General features: G+C 33.6%; 2 protein-coding genes across 3 annotated transcripts; both read right to left on the minus strand.

Annotated features, from left to right (window-relative positions):
• Positions 1-622: 622 nt before the first annotated feature.
• On the minus strand, positions 623-3,391 carry LOC131626579 (B3 domain-containing protein Os03g0120900-like). 2 transcript variants are annotated; one of them, XM_058897399.1, is made up of 4 exons: positions 3,268-3,391; positions 3,037-3,122; positions 2,670-2,826; positions 623-2,349 (listed from the first exon to the last, which is right to left on the minus strand). In XM_058897399.1, the coding sequence occupies exons 3-4, from the start codon at positions 2,806-2,808 to the stop codon at positions 1,025-1,027; spliced, it is 1,464 nt and encodes a 487-aa protein (XP_058753382.1). In that variant the 5' UTR covers positions 2,809-2,826; positions 3,037-3,122; positions 3,268-3,391; the 3' UTR covers positions 623-1,024. The 2 variants fall into 2 exon arrangements, with proteins under 2 accessions (XP_058753382.1, XP_058753383.1); XM_058897400.1 differs by having other exon boundaries at positions 3,037-3,357.
• A 1,355-nt stretch (positions 3,392-4,746) lies between these two features.
• LOC131626584 (uncharacterized) lies at positions 4,747-11,043 on the minus strand. Its single transcript, XM_058897404.1, has 9 exons — positions 10,950-11,043; positions 10,401-10,420; positions 8,465-10,058; positions 7,769-8,324; positions 7,363-7,689; positions 7,174-7,279; positions 6,608-7,087; positions 5,843-5,944; positions 4,747-5,187 (listed from the first exon to the last, which is right to left on the minus strand). Exons 1-9 carry the CDS (start codon positions 11,041-11,043, stop codon positions 4,747-4,749), a joined length of 3,720 nt encoding a protein of 1,239 aa, XP_058753387.1.
• Positions 11,044-16,322: the final 5,279 nt, after the last annotated feature.

Here is a 16,322-nt window from a genome sequence, read left to right on the forward strand (position 1 = left end):
GGAATAATATAGGTCCTCAAATCTCCATATATGGCTAGGACAAGTAAATTGTATCTCTAGAATTTGCATCAGATATATGAGAAAGAAAGAGTGCATTGAAATGGGTGCAACTAGAATTAAGATACTTACTGATGTTGGGAGAAAAAAAATGCACCTACACATTGTGAGCAGTGGCAATCCAGACAAGAAGGTGACTGCTGAAAGGAGAGAAGACAAAAAGTTTTAAAGAGAGAAAAAGGAGTGATTAACAATAAATGATACTGTATAGATGTATATATTATTAATTATAAATGGAAGAAGGTTGAAATTGAATTAAGAACCAGAAAGAAAAAAAGAGCATAGTAGGTAGCTAGTAGTACTAATTTAGTTGACAGGTGGAAAATCTGCAAAGTGAAAAAGAGGCGCAGCAGAAACAGCAGTAGTGCTGTTGTGAACGACATCAACCCAACAATGCTAACTGAAACATTACATGGATCGATCGAGGAAATAATAGAAACCAACAATCGTTTCTGTGTACCATTTAATGCAGTTAACGGATCACACAGAAATAGAGAGAGAAACTGCATTCTTTTGTATTCTAGTTGTATATTGATGCAATACAAATGAAAATAATAATAATATATTATAGTAGAAGAGGTAGTATAGTACTATTTATTTATTTATTTATTTATATACAATAATACATAATTGAAATGCATCATCATTTGGCATCAACCTAACTGTTTTTTTATTTCTTCAACATTCTCATCACTTTGATTTCTCCTTGCTTATTAACACTTTGACAAAGTAGTTTATGATATGAACAAGTTCAAACACTAAATAACTACTTATCAAAAGATAATTACTTATAACATTTAATTAAGAGAAAGTCTTGGGGCTGAAAAGAGAGGAAAAAAAAGTAAATAAATAAAATAAAATTGCAGAAAAGGAGAGTGTAGCAAGTTAGCTAGTTTGCCCAAGAGAAACTAACTCTAACTGACTTTAAAACAAAGTGATATGATATGATATTATCTTCCTGGATGGATCAGTGGCGGCGATAATTGAAGGGTTCCAAATCAAAGAGCTGCGAAAGTCTCCCTCGGTGATGATCTCCACCCGATGTTGTTGTCGTCGTTGTTGTTGAAGAGGGTGAATGTGATTGATTAGCCATAGTCACATTTGGTGGTGCTGATGAGGATGATGAAGAAGAGTCACATTCCATGTTGACCCCAAATAGCCTCAGCCGTTTTCCGCTGCTATTATTATTACTGGTGGGATTCCCGCTGCGGTGGTGCTGTGTAACTGGCACAGAATCAATTATCATGTTCATGGGGAGATTCACATTTACATTTCTCTGATCTTGGTATTGACCTTGCCAAGACCCCGGCCCCGGCAAGTGTTGAATATCCCCACCTCCACCTCCACCACCACCCATTGTTGATGTCGGCGGCGTCATAGGCGAGGAAGTGAGGTAAAAGAGAGGATTCATATTATTATTAACAAGGTGATCAGCAGCAGAAGAATGGTACTGTTGTTGTTGGTGGTGTTGATGGAGTGTAGTATAGAAATTGTTGTTGAAATATTGAGGAGGCAGTATTGGAGAAGAAGCAGCTGCCGCCGGTGAGTAATTTGGAAGATGAGGTGAATATTGAGAGGAGTTGTACAATGATCTAGCACCCACACCAACACCGCCGCATGATGAGAAGTGATGATTGGGAAGATAAAAAGGCAATGTGGCGATGTTAGGAGGATACTGCGGCATGAGGTGGTGGTGGTGATGATGATGCTGAGAGTAAGGAGAGTGAGTATGTGACCTTGGCCTATAATCTATGTACAATCTATGTCTGTGCGATTCAGCACGGCCACGGTGAAACGAAACAATATCACCTGCATCAAGCTTCTTCTCTTTAACAAAACGGCTCCATCCTTTTGTCATCACATAGCTCTGGCTACTGTTCCAATACGAGTACCTGAATCGCCACATTTTTCCATTCCGATCTTCAAAGTTGAGAAGAAGCCCTTTCTCGTTTGTAGAAGAATCCAAAGGGAAGTACTTCTCTGCGTGTTGCTTCGGTATCACCAGTCGATTCAGCTTCCCTACGTCACTCGGTGTCACTACTTTGTCAAACATGTGCTCTTTTTCGACTTCTTCTTCTACCTCTTCCTCGTTCTTTGAATTCGAACACTCTATTCCTTCTTCCTTGCTCATGCTCTTGCTCTTGCTTCCACTCCCTCCAAGTCTCAACTCCATCAAATCTTCTTCTTTCTTTCTCTCCTCATTCTTCTCATTCAAATTCCCAACCACCGTTTCTTCATCTTCTTCTTCCTCTTGTTGCGCTGCTGTCTGTAAATGTGTCTGTGTCTGTAACCCTAACAAAGTAGATCAAATTAATTAATCAATAATTGCATCATTGCATGTACATAGATCCATCTCGAGATGATAGATTGATTGATTGATTCATGCATATCAAGATCCTCAACCATGGATTGAATTTCATGTGGATCTATCAATATATTTTTATTAAATTAAATTAAATTAAATGAAATGAAATGAAATGACGTAAAATTAAGAATAAGATGGTGATCAATTATATGAAAATGTAATTAATTAATTTAAAAGTAGCTAGTTAGATTTGCATGGAGCTTATGAAATTGAAATTAAAAGTGAGGGTACAGCTACTACTACTTACTGCTGCTGTTGTTGCTTTCTTCTCCTGTAATTGTGATCATCTCTTCTGCACCTTCATCTTCCTCTTCTTCTTCACCTCTATCAGAAGAGTACCCTTTCACTTCTTCCATCAAATTCACTTTGCTTTGATTTCTGCTCATAGGAATGGACGGATCTCACTAAATAAACAAAAAAAATGGAGGAATGGATGAAATTTTGATCAGAAAAAATGAATAAATAGAGAGAAAATAAGAAGAAGAAAATGAAAGTAAAGGGAAAATTGAGAAGAAATGGAAAAAGTTGAAGAGATAAAAATGAAAAGGAAAATAATCAAGTGAAAAAAAAGGTTTCCAAGAAAGAGAGCATGGGGAAGATATTTTATATCTTACCCAGATTGAAGATTGCAAGCAAATTACAAGAGTAGTGAGAGGGTATAATTGAGCATGAGGCTAGGTAGCTCCAGTTAATATAAACCCTAAACAAAAAAGCCAAGCCATGAATTCAATTTCAAAGGTTGGTCAAGTTGAGAGTTGACCTCTAAAAATTAGCATATAGTTATGAGTGAGGGAGGGAAGATGAGTGAAGTGTGTTGTTTTGGCTAAGAGTTATAGTTTAGTTACCTGAAGAAAAGCTTTCTTTAATTACAACTAGGAAAAGAAGCATAATTTTGTTGCAACCCTCCCAGTTTTATTTGCAAAGAGAGAGAGAGAGTGTGAAAGGTAGATAGATAGAGAGAGAGGTTTACTACTCTTACGTGGGGGCCATATATTATGTCCCTATAGTGCTCATGTGAGCAACTTGTCCTTTTCATCATATTTGGTATAATCTCTACAATATACATCTACATATGCTTCCTCCTTCACACCAACAAAAGGCCACTTACCCCACAGCTAAACCCTCTTACTTACTTATTTCAATTTTCACTTCATTCTTTTATTAACATAATTTTTCACCATCCAAAGGACCGACCTGATACTGATAATCCAGAGTTCGATAGAAATGATTAGTAAAATATATCGAAAAACTTACAGTATATTAACCAATTGAGAATGGAGGGAAGGAGTAGCTTAATTAATTTGATTTTAGGGTTCAATAATAATTACTAACTACTAATAATTTTTCATTAAAAAACTAATTATAGAATTCACAATTCCATAAGAAAACTAATAAAGAAATTATATATATATATATATATATATATATATATATATATATATATATATATATATATATATATATATATATATATATATATATATATATATATATAGTTTCTTTTCTCTATTGCAGTGTAGAATATCTTTCTTTTAAGCATATGACACTACCAAAATTTCGCTATTTAGCCACGGTTAAAACCGTAGCGAAATAACAAAAAAACTGTGGCAAAATATACTTAGCCACGGTTTATAAAACAGTGGAAAAAATGGGCGTTGCAATTTATTAACCACGGGTAAAATATAATTTAGCTACGGTAATTTTGAGTGTGGTAACAGTTATTAGCCACAGTTGTACCGTGGTAAAACAATATTTTAGAAATGTCAAATATAAGTTTAGCCACAGTTAAACCGTAGTTAAAAAACGCGCGTATAATTTCCCGCCCTATTAGCTATAATCCAAATTTCATTTTAGCTACGGTCAAAACATAGCTAATTTTTATTTAATCTATTTTAGTTTAATTTTTTAGCCACTAGTTGACCGTGGCAAAACAAAAATTAAACCCTCCAGTTATTTTTATTTCACACAAACTTTAAAAACAATAACTCAATGAATTCAAAGCAAAAATAAACAAAATTAAGAGTCAAACAAATATTTTAATAAATTGACAATAACTTCCTAATGTCAAACATAAATCTGAAGTATTTCACCACTACAGTACTTCTTAATTATAAAACCAAAACAAGTATTATAATTCCACTTCTAAACACCAAAAAATTAGTACCATACTTCCACTTCTAAACACCAAAAAATTAGTACCATACTTCCACTTCTAAACACCAAAAAATTAGTACCATACTTCCACTTCTTAACACTAAAAAACAAGTATCATGCTTCTAGTTCTTAACACTAAAAAATAAGTATCATACTTCCAATTCTTAAAACTAATTTGGAGAAGCATTGCTATTGAAAATAGATAACTCATCGCCAAATTTATGCTTCATGAAGTTTTGAAGAACCTCCAATTGATGTTGTGCTTGTGCAAGTTGCTCAGTGGTATGTGTGAGTTGTTCGGTGGTTTGTGTAAGTTTTTCTTTAGTCTCTTCATATCCAATTAGTTTTTCTCCCAAACATTCTACATCCTTCTGCAAGTCTTCAACATTCTTTTGACTAAAGCTACCAACTTGAATAAAATTTGTGTAATGTCTTCGTTTTCCAAAAGCTTGAGTAGGACAAACTCCTAAGCCTAAACCACGTACTCGACCTGAGTGTTCAGCTCCACATATTTTTGCAATGGCATCATCAGTGTACACATTAATCTTTGATGAGACACCTATTGTGGCGGTACGTTCTTTATCTTCAGACAAGCTCTCTGAAATCTTCTCCTGTTAATAAGAAATATTACTCTTTAGTTGTGAAAAATGTATTGAACAACTAAACTATGAAATAAAGTATTATGACATTGAGAAAAACAAAATAATCAAAACATAATTACTATGTTATTTGATAATGACTTAAATGGCCTCTTGCAACAATTTTTTCTCCACATGAAGCTCTAGCTAATCAGCAGATGCAAAGAGTAAATCTCAAAAAATAGAAAAGGAAATTGCCATAAATCATGTGTAGAAACCCATCATTTGCATATACCAGAACTCAAATAAGCACTTCACACAAGTACCTCTATATCCAATCCAAAGTATGCTTTTGCACTAGTATATGTTTAAGTGATTATTAATAATAGGCAGGCTTACATGTATCCAATATGCAACATAATATGCAGCCTTCCATGTATTCAATATACAAGTGGATGAAAAATCAAGGTTTTATACCACATAATACAATATGCAACCATCCTCTTTTTCCACTAAGTATCCAAATAAACATGCACAATAGCAGTAACAAAACCACATTTGCAGACAAAGAACATCACTAAATATACACTTATCTAATGCAGGTTGGGTGTTTCACAACAGAAAATTGTGAAAATGATCTTTAAAATTTGTATAATTGTGACAACAATAGAAAGATAAGTATACTTACAGCCATGGCCTTTCCTTCTTCGTTCACATAATTTCCATCCTTCTTTATTAAAGTTGATAAAATAACCTCGCTTCGACAAACGTGCCTCCCTAATTGTAGCTCCTAACAACATAAATAAGATATAAATTAACAAACAAATATTAATTACAACTTAACTTTGTTATGATACATAAATTTCTTGAAACCACTCGCTTCAGATTGATTGTTGTTACTTTGTTGATGTTGATCTTGAAAAGTTTCTATATTATTTTGAACTTCTCCTCGTAACCTTTCTAGCACATCTTTTCCTGAACACTTACGTTTTTGCTTCATCTCAATTCAAATATCTGCACAATTTGCTAACAAAAGATAAAATTTGGAATGAAAATATATTCTAAATAAATCATATGATGAACAAGTCATTACATAAGAAAAAATAGTACAAAGTTCATAAACAAAAAATAAGTAGAAAATCACAAAAAAACTATGCCTAATGGCTTATGACAAAAGAAATAAATGTTCATAATTGAACTACTCTAACACCATATTATCATTTTCATCACTGCAACCATCATGATCTTCATCAAGATTTTGTTCATCGGGTACTTGTTCTTCCTCATTGAAGTTTGGTTCTTATTCATTGTCATCTTCTTGAACTAATGGTAGTTCTTCTATGTTCTCCACATTTTGCTCACAAAAAGGTATATCTTCCATTATCATCTCTTCAGAGTCCGTTGAATTAACGTCTCCCATATCATATATGTCTCTAGGCTTCATATGACATACACAAGACCAACCTTCTTCAAATGGATCATCAACATAATACACCATTCTAGCATCAGTAGCAAGGATGAATGGTTCATCTATTTCATTCATGCCAGTGTGTATCAAGCGAGAAAAATTCACACTATGTATTCCAAATTGATCTATCTTGATTCCTTTGTTAGGTCTAGTATCTGCCCAAACACATTTGAAGAGCACAACCCTTAGATTACCATAGTAATCAAGTTCTATGATGTCAACCAATTTCCCATAGTACATGTCATCACTTGATTTTTCAATAGGCTCCCCTGTAGTTGAAAAACTCTTGGTAAAAGCTGACATAACAACACCACTGTTTTGAGTTCTAAAACCTTGCTCCTTCCTTTGGGTACGAAACTTAAATCCACGAATGTTATACCCATTAAATCTCCTCGCAATATCATTTGGTCCGTTTGCAAGCCAACTAATTTCATCGGAAATATCTGGATCAACCTTTCTTGCAACCTATTATATTTTGAGAAGCATTATGCCACTTGTATATGTTATAATATTTGAGAAACATATAAGCAAAGATCATTATATATTCTTACATATTCTTGAAACCACTCATGAAAATGTTTGTGAACGTATTCTTCCACAATTTTTGACGAATTTCTCTTGCCGCGGTGCATCCTAGAGACCTCAATTCTGCATTTCCTATATAATCAAGTTTGTATTTATTAAGAAAGATGTTGAACAGGTTTATATAAAATTAAGACATGTAAAAACATAGAACTTACTCACGAAATTTGTCTACTAATTCACAATTAGTTAACACGTAACGATGAGCTTGTATCTTATCCAAGTGCGAGAGTGAAACAATCTTGATGGCTCCAATAGGCTTACCTAATGCTGGAAATAAATTTGACAAGATAGTGGACTCACTACTAGTATTGATCCCATTATCATCATCATTGCGTCTTGGTCGGTTGAACCTCGTTTCAATATCTCCATCTTCAAAATATCTTGAACAAAATGTGAGGCATTCTTCCATAATGTATCCTTCAGCTATACAACCTTCTGGTGTAGCCTTATTACGAACATATGATTTTAAATGGCCAAGGGTCCTAAAATAAAATAAGGTGAGCCCAAGAAAAGCTTAATCATTAAATTTTAATATCAACATATAATAAAAATATAATATACCTTTCAACAGGGTACATCCATCTATAATGCACTGGACCTGCAATCATTGCTTCCTCTCCCAAATGAATGACTAAATGAACCATAATAGTGAAAAAAGAAGGAGGAAATATCATCTCCATATGGCAAAGGGTTAGAGAAATTCTTTGTTGTAGTTTCTCTATATTCTTGACATCTAGAACCTTTGATGAAATTTCTCTAAAGTAGTTACATAACTCAATCAACACTGAAGCAACTTCTTTTGGAAGAGTTTTTCTAAAAGCAATTGGTAGAAGATGTTCAATCAGAATGTGTGAGTCATGACTCTTTAGACCAGATATTTTGCGTTTCTTAGTATCAACACATCTAGAAATATTTGATGCATAACTATCAGGAAAAACCACATCTTTAAGAATTTTTAGGAACATGTCTTTTTCCTTAGCTTTCATTTTAAAGCATGAATGAGGAAATTTAGAGGAATTGGGATCTGGATATGGATGAAGACTTGGTCTAATTCCCATAATTTGCAAGTCTTTACGAGCAGAAAGATTATCTTTTGTTCTATTTTTGTCATCAAGCACTGTGAACAATACATTGTCACAAACATTCTTTTCTATGTGCATCATATCAAGGCAACGGCGGATAAGATTATGCTCCCAATAAGGCAAGTTCCAAAAGATACTTTTTTCTTCCATTGTTGTGGGCCGTTCTTACTCGTACCTTCATCACGAGCCTTTTTTAGATAATCCTCAATTTGTCGTAGTGTCGATGAACCTGACATTTGATGAGGCACAAGACTATGTTCCACATATCCATCAAAGGACTTTGTATTGTACCTGTACTTATGACCATGGGGTAAATATTGGCGGTGACCCATGAAACAATTTTTCTGACCAAACTTAAGCCTTTTAGATTTTGTATCAAACTTACATGATGGACAAGCAAACGACGTGTGTGTGTTCCACCCAGATAAGTTATCAAGACCTGGAAAGTCACTAATTGTACAAAATAATGCAGCTCTCATTTGAAACATTTCTTTAGTAGAGATATCATAAGCATCAACACCAATCCACAATTGATTTAACTCAGCAACTAAAGGCTGCAAGTAAACATCAATTTTATTTCCAGGCATCTTAGGTCCGGGAATTATCATTGACATGATAAGAGAAGTTGGCTTCATACAATACCATGGAGGATAGTTATAAAGATACAACATTACAGGCCAAATGCTGTTTGAAGAACTTAAAGTTCCAAATGGATTGAAACCATCAGTAGCTAATGCGAATCGGACATTACGAGGATCAAACGCAAATTCTGGATAAAATGAATTGAACTCTTTCCATGCTTTAGTATCTCTAGGATGCCTTAACAACCCATCAGGATTTGCCACCATAGCATGCCATTTCAATGACTCTGCAGTTTTAGAAGACATGTACAACCTTTGCAACCTTGGTATAAGTGGGAAGTATCGCAATATTTTTGCTGGTTTTTGTTTCTTTTTCGTACCATCACTTACACCATTTGAAGAACCATCCTTTTCTACTACTTTCCATCTAGATGTATTACATATCTTGCATTCATCTCTCTTCTCATCCTCTTCTGACCCCCAATACAACATGCAGTGATTTGGACAAGCATGAATCTTATTATAACTCAAACCTATCCTCTTGATCGTCTTTTTTGCTTCATAGAAAGAAGTTGGTAGTTTAGCAAAGGGAAAAACATCATTTAGAAGTTCAATAAGCATCGAAAATGTTTTATCTGTGGCACCACATAAAATTTTTATATGGTAGAGACGAACAATGAATGATAGTTTGCTATGTTTTGTGCATCCAGGATAGAGTTCTTGATTTCCATCTTCCATCAAATCTTTAATCTTTTTCAACTCCTCATTACTTATATCCTCCGTACTTGTGGGGTCCTCGATATTAGAAGGATTTGATGGCCCATGATCTTGAACTCCTTGATCAATTAAGACACCAAAGACATCATTTAACATATCTTGCATTGGACGTTGTCTAGTTGGCGGTGTTTCTACTTGGCCTTCTGATTCAACATTGCGTTGGATATGTTTCTCCCCATGCATATTCCAAAAGGTGTACTTGCTAGGAAATCCCCTTCGAAGGAGATGAGCAAATACTTCAACTCTATTACCCGAAAGATTAAATCCGCATGTAATACAAGGACACAATATTTTTCCATTGACTGCTGCATTAGAAAAGGCAAAGTCCAAAAATTGGACCACCCCATCTTTAAACTCTTTTGATTTTATTGGTTTGTCTATCCAACTCTTATTTATCATAATTGGATAAATCTGCTATAAATTTAAAAAAGAATTAAGCTTATACATTTAAAATCAGCCCCATAAGCCACAACGATCAAACTTTGATTCATATATATATATATATATATATATATATATATATATATATATATATATATATATATATATATATAATGGATTTATTAATAAGTGAATTAAATAAAGACTCTGGCTTATTGTTGTATACTTGTATGTACTAATTAAAATAAACATGAACTCAAAGTATTAAAAATAAATTAAAAAACTAAACAGGCCCTAAGACAAAGAAGCGTAATCAAAACAAAATGGCACTTACTCAAATGACTTAAATTGATTTGCCTTCAACTTGTTCACCTCACTGCTGAACACTGTCTCTGCAGTGTAAAGAAATAAGAAGTCAAATGAAAGGATTAATATCTATAGTGAAATGTGAAAAAGAAAGAAACAAGTACATATTGGAAAACTAAGCAGGCCCTAAAATATTCAGCTAATGAATCATGGTGATAAAGCCATATATCACATTAAATTTGGTTATGTATAAGCCTTGCTGGATATAACAAAAATGGCCTCCAACTTTAAGATAGTATGATGTTTTTTGGTTTGATAGTGATTTTTACATTATGAGACAACAATTTCATACTACAATATTCTCTATAGTTGGATAATGATTTAGAAAAACCTTTTAACTATAATAATTTCATAAATAAAAACAAGATAACATGTACATGGCTTAAATTATTCATATATATGCCCTTAAGTTTTTTTTTAATCAGCAAATGGAATTAATTAGAGAAGGTATAAGACATGTCACAAAGCAAAAGTGCATGATCATATACTTGTTACATCATGTAAACATATTTACATGTACTCTCTCCTCTCATGATTACTACTATCACTACTTACTTCTCCACTGACCAATTCTTTGCATTTCACAGTAAAAGATAGAGAAAGGTCCTTCGGGCCAGATTGCTACTAGCATTTTCTTGAGTTGCACCATTATATAGATCTTACTACAACACATTACACTTCTATATACAATTCTATATGCAATTCTATAGTAATTAATTAGTATTATCAAATCATCTTTATAATGTTTTTGTATTAAGACTTGTTTATTTGTTTTTTAGAATGTTGAGGTTGAGGCTGAGAAATATTGTCCCTAAATTGATCATCTGAATTTTATTAAAACCATATAGTTTTTTATTTATTCATCATGAGAACAAAACACCATTACACCAGACATAAACTAGCAGAAAGTTAAGCAACTCCTAAGCAGCTATAGAAAGAAACTAAGATAAAACAACCAATACAAATAACAAAAATGGGAATTACATAAAACATTCCAGAATAAGCCAAAGCTTAAAACACCCTGCAACGGAGCGGTAAAAAGCTTCAACAAGAGTCATTCGATTAAATGGAAATGCTACTTAAATCAATGAAGTGCATATCAACACTATCATAAAGGCATCGAAATAGATCTAAAATATACGAACAGAAGCATAAAGATAAGTTATTTAAGTTCTGAAAAATACCGTTGAATTCAGCAAATGTAGCTCAGAACGATTAGTAGTGTTGTCGAATCTTTCAACGTTTCAAATGTAGCTCAGAACGATTAGTAGTGCCACAGAATCAGAAACAACACCTAACAATAAGATTGAGAGAGGAGAGCGATTAATAGTGTTGTCGAATCGGAAACGTCACTGAAAGTGAAGAACAATTAGGGACAAAATCAAAATAGGAAACGAAACTGAAATGAGAGAAAGATTAGGGATTGTAAACAATGCATAAAACTGAAATAAACCTTGAATTTGTAAACAACTCAGAAACAAATTAATTGAGGATTAGGGTTTATCAATTTCATGTTTCTGAACTGAAACAACAATAAAACTTACCGACAACGAAAGAGGAAAATTGGGGATTAGTGAATCTGAACTGAATGAAACGATTTCATATTTCTTGAAGGAATTTTACGGCAGAGAAGAGAAGAAGTTTTATGACAGAGAAGAGAACTGAATGGAAGGAACTGGAAGATTGGGGGTTATCTGGAAAAAAAAAGTAAAATGAAAAATAAAGAGGGAAAAGAATCGCGCGTGAATGAAATAATCCCGCTTTTCTTAGCCACCGTTACACCGTGTCAAACTCGATTTCCTTAAATTTTTTATTTTTTTTATCCACGGTTAAATTAGGTGTGGCTATTAAATTGTGGTTGCTTGTAAAATGTTTTACAATAATAATTTATCCACGGTTTACCCGCGGCAAACTAACAAATTTAGCCACATTTATATAACCATGGCAAATTAACCGTGGCTAATGAGCGAATTTTTGGTAGTGTGAAACTCCTTATGGAAAATTAATCCTTGTTTTGGATTTGGATGTATCTGGAGTATTTGCGGTGCGGTTAGAGCGGTTTTAACGCTCAAAATTATTTGAACCGCAAAAGATAAAAATGTGCAATTCAGTTTGATTCGATTGACTTTCAAAAATAAAATTGAACCAAACCATTCCAAACTAATGCAGTTTGCGTTGGTTCAGTTGGTTTGATTTTTTGCAAAAACAACTACTGAGCCATACACGAGGAAAATATAATTTTGTGTTTAATCATTCATACATTACCATAAAAAAAGTTTGTAATTGTCAAAATAAATTTATAATTTTATTCATGAAAATGTGTCTTACAATTTTATTTTAGGTCTAAAGAATAATATACATGAATTTGCATTCGTAAATAAATATTATACAAAGAATACGATAAAATATATTTTGTCAAAATAGTATTTATAAAATAATATTTTATTTTTTGATGATATATAAATTAAAAAATATATCATATAAAGAATATGATGAAATACACACATAATACTAGTTGATTTCTCAAAAAAACTAAAGAAATATATATTAGTCAGTAAGGTTTTGTAACATAGTGCGGTTTGGTTAAGTTTGCAAAATACAAATCGCAAACCAAACTGAGCCGCGCGGTTCTGTTAAAAAATGTCTCAAACACATCCAAATCAAATGCGGCTTTTTGCGGTTTCAGTTTGCTTCGTTTTAGTTTTGTGCTTTTCTATTGGGCTGGTCCAATTTTGAACACCGCTAGACGTGCCTCAGATTCTCTAGTTAATTTTTTATCCCAGAGACTTTATTCGTGGAAATATTCACTACTACGAAAAAAGAGTTTTTATCTCGATTGAAAAAGAGTTCTTATTTCAGTTTAGTAGGTGAGGTAACGAAGGGTGTAATGAAAAGTTCGTCACTTTTTTTAATTGGTTTTTCCACTAACGTGAAATCCTCCACTATACACCTTAGTTGAGTTTTCTACTGAGGTACAAAACAATTCTCCAAGATGGATTACGAGAGCAGAAAACCGTTTTGATCAAAGTTAATTTCTTAATGTAATATTTTCTCTAGTAATTGCTAAAATTATTTTCTTCAATACATGCTTGTTAAAAATATTTAGGTAAAATACCCATTTTGGTCCCTTAACTATACCCCTAGATTCAGTTTGGTCTCTTGATTTTTTTCCGTACAAATTTGGTCCTTTAGTTTTTTAAACATGCCCACGTTTGTCCTTTTGTTAGTGACCGATAGTCAAATTCCAAAAACAGCTTTCAAGTTGCATGTTACTTGATGACGTGGATTAGTGGACTATAAATGGCAGCCAAAACGAAGGGTTAACACATCTTTGATGTTCATACGAAGGAACTCTAAGTCTGCTACACGAAGGCGATTGCGAAGACAATTTTGAAGGAAGGCAAATACGAAGGATTCAACCTGCGTTTGAAGGAACAATTGAAGACAAATTCTCGATTCCAGGTAAATATTGTGTGCATGTTTTTGTAAATGGATTAGGGCTTTATACATTTAGGGATTTACACAAATGGATTTAGAGCTTTCTGTACAGTTAGGTTATTGGAATATTTAGGGATTTGAATGTTTGTTTTGGAACTGTGTTCGGTAACAAATTCTATTTGAATAGGGTTAATGAACGAACTTTCAAAGCTCAAAAATCACCACATTGGTAAATTCATTGATCCTGAACTTAGCGTGTATAAAGTGGGATTAGTAGATGATTTGATAGTAGATGTTGATAAGTGGAGTTATTTTGAGTTAGTCGGTGTATTGAAGGAATTAGGTAATAGGGACTTTGAGAAAATATATTACAAGGACCCTATATTTGGGGTGAGTGCCCTTGTTGATTACAAAGGGGCTTTAGACATTGCAGATCTTTACGGGGTGCACCGAAGTGTTGATTTTTACATTAAACACACTTTGTTTGAGCCTGATTATTGTGATGGTCTTGTGGATAATGTTGATGAGGGGCATGACAACATTGTAGATGAGGTGGAAGAGTTGCTTAATAAACTGCATGGTGACATTGTAGATAAGTTGAATGATGATAATATTGGTGTAGAAGAAGGTAATGCTGGATTGAAGGATGCAAATGCTGGTGTGGAAGAAGGTAATGCTGAATTAAAATGATGTTAATGCTAATGTTGGTGTTGAAGAAAGTAATGCTGGATTGAAGGATGATAATGCTGTTGTGGAAGAAGGTAATGCTGGATTAATTGATACTAATGTTGGTGTGGAAGAAGGTAATACTGGATTGAAGGATGACAATGTTGGAGGAGACTTATGACAAGTTGGAGTGGAAGCAGACAATATTGGTAAGGTGCATGATGAGCACGGTTCTGATGACAGTGCGGATGAGAGCTACCAGTATGATAATGCCCTTGAAATAGCCTTTGAGGATGACAATAATGATCTTGATGAGATGCATGAAGATGAACTTGCTGAACTGATTGGATATGAAAGTGATGGAAAAGAAAAAGGGAAAGAAAAATGTGAAAAAGATAAAGAAGAATATAAAGGGAGTGATAATCATAGTGATGATCTTCAAAGTGGTTGTGAGAGTGATGATAGTAGTAGAGTTTAAAAGGAATAAGTACCCAATTTTCAAATTACATAAAGATATGTCTAATTACAAATGGGAGGTAGGAATGTATTTTATTTCAAAAAGTGATATTATGGAGGCAATAACCTCATATGATGTTTAAAATGGTTGAGACCTCAAGTTCACAAAAAATGACAAATAAAGGACGAGGGTGAGAAGTAAAGATGGTTATGAGTGGGAGGTCTGCTGTGCGAAGTTGCCAAATGAGGAATATTGGAAATTAAGGAAGGTAAATGACAAATATAGTTTTATTAGGGAGAATAATGTGAAGATGATAAGTGCACAGTGGTTGAGAAAGAGGATTCACAATGCATAACAAAAAATCATAGGATGAAGGTAAAGGATATCAAGAAAAAGGCATCGAGGAAATGGAATGTAGGGGTAAACAAAACTAAAGCAATCAGAGCAATAATGGCTTCTATGGATAGGATTGATGGTTCTTTCTTAGAGGATTGCACTAGGATCTATGACTATTGTAATGAATTTTTAAGAACTAACCCAAGTTCAACAGTTAAGATAAATGTCGAACGTGTTTAAGAAGGTGTTGAGGATCAAATACCATTTTTAGAAGGTTTTACATATGTTACGCAACATGTAAAGAGAGCTTCAAATTATGTTGACATGTCATAGGTCTAGATGAATACTTTTTGAAGGGGCTTTGTGGGGGACAAATTCTGGCAGCCATAGGAAGGGTTCCTAATGATCATGTGATTCCTATAGCATTTGCAGTTGTGGAGGGTGAAATTAGGGATATCTGGACATGGTTTTTTGAGCTCTTGATTGAATACCTAGGAGGTATAAATGAATGCCTTTCATTCACATTCATTTCTGACCAACAAAAGGTATATTAAATTTGGAATGTACTCTTATTATTACATTATTTTTCTTGTTATATAAAATTGATATTTGTCTGTTAAGTATGATGTTTTTACATGGTCCATTACCTGCAATGGATAATCCATTGCCTAATATTGAACAAAGATTCTATGTTAGGCATTTGTATAACAATTTCAGAAAGATGTATCCTGGAAAGATGTTGAAGGAAATTATGTGCAAGGCTGCAAAATCAACATACACACAAGCTTGGGAAAGGGATATGAGGGGAATGAGATTAATCAGTGAAGATGCATATCTCCATATGAAGAAGGCCCCACCAAGATATTGAAGTAAATCATATTTTAGGACAACCAACTAGTGTGATGTTGTGCTCAACAACATGTTAGAGTCCTTTAATAGTGTTATTCTTTACTCAAGGTCTAAACCACTTGTAACTATGCTGAAGAGATCAAAACCTACATTCTAGAGAGATGGGCAAAAAATAGAATGAG

This window comes from Vicia villosa, unplaced genomic scaffold (assembly GCF_029867415.1).
Source record: "Vicia villosa cultivar HV-30 ecotype Madison, WI unplaced genomic scaffold, Vvil1.0 ctg.000308F_1_1, whole genome shotgun sequence".
Classification (NCBI taxonomy): domain Eukaryota; kingdom Viridiplantae; phylum Streptophyta; class Magnoliopsida; order Fabales; family Fabaceae; genus Vicia; species Vicia villosa.

Bases quoted from the DNA above. Each gene is read 5' to 3' on its own strand.
- LOC131626579 (XM_058897399.1), bottom strand. From the start codon at position 2,808: ATGAGCAGAAATCAAAGCAAAGTGAATTTGATGGAAGAAGTGAAAGGG. The intron at 2,350-2,669 runs GTAAGTAGTAGT...CTACTTTGTTAG, and splicing joins AGAAAGCAACAACAGCAGCA to GGTTACAGACACAGACACAT.
- LOC131626584 (XM_058897404.1), bottom strand. From the start codon at position 11,043: ATGGTGCAACTCAAGAAAATGCTAGTAGCAATCTGGCCCGAAGGACCT. The intron at 10,421-10,949 runs GTAAGTAGTGAT...TTTACACTGCAG, and splicing joins AAGAATTGGTCAGTGGAGAA to AGACAGTGTTCAGCAGTGAG. The intron at 8,325-8,464 runs GTACGAGTAAGA...TATTGTTCACAG, and splicing joins AAAAAAGGCTCGTGATGAAG to TGCTTGATGACAAAAATAGA.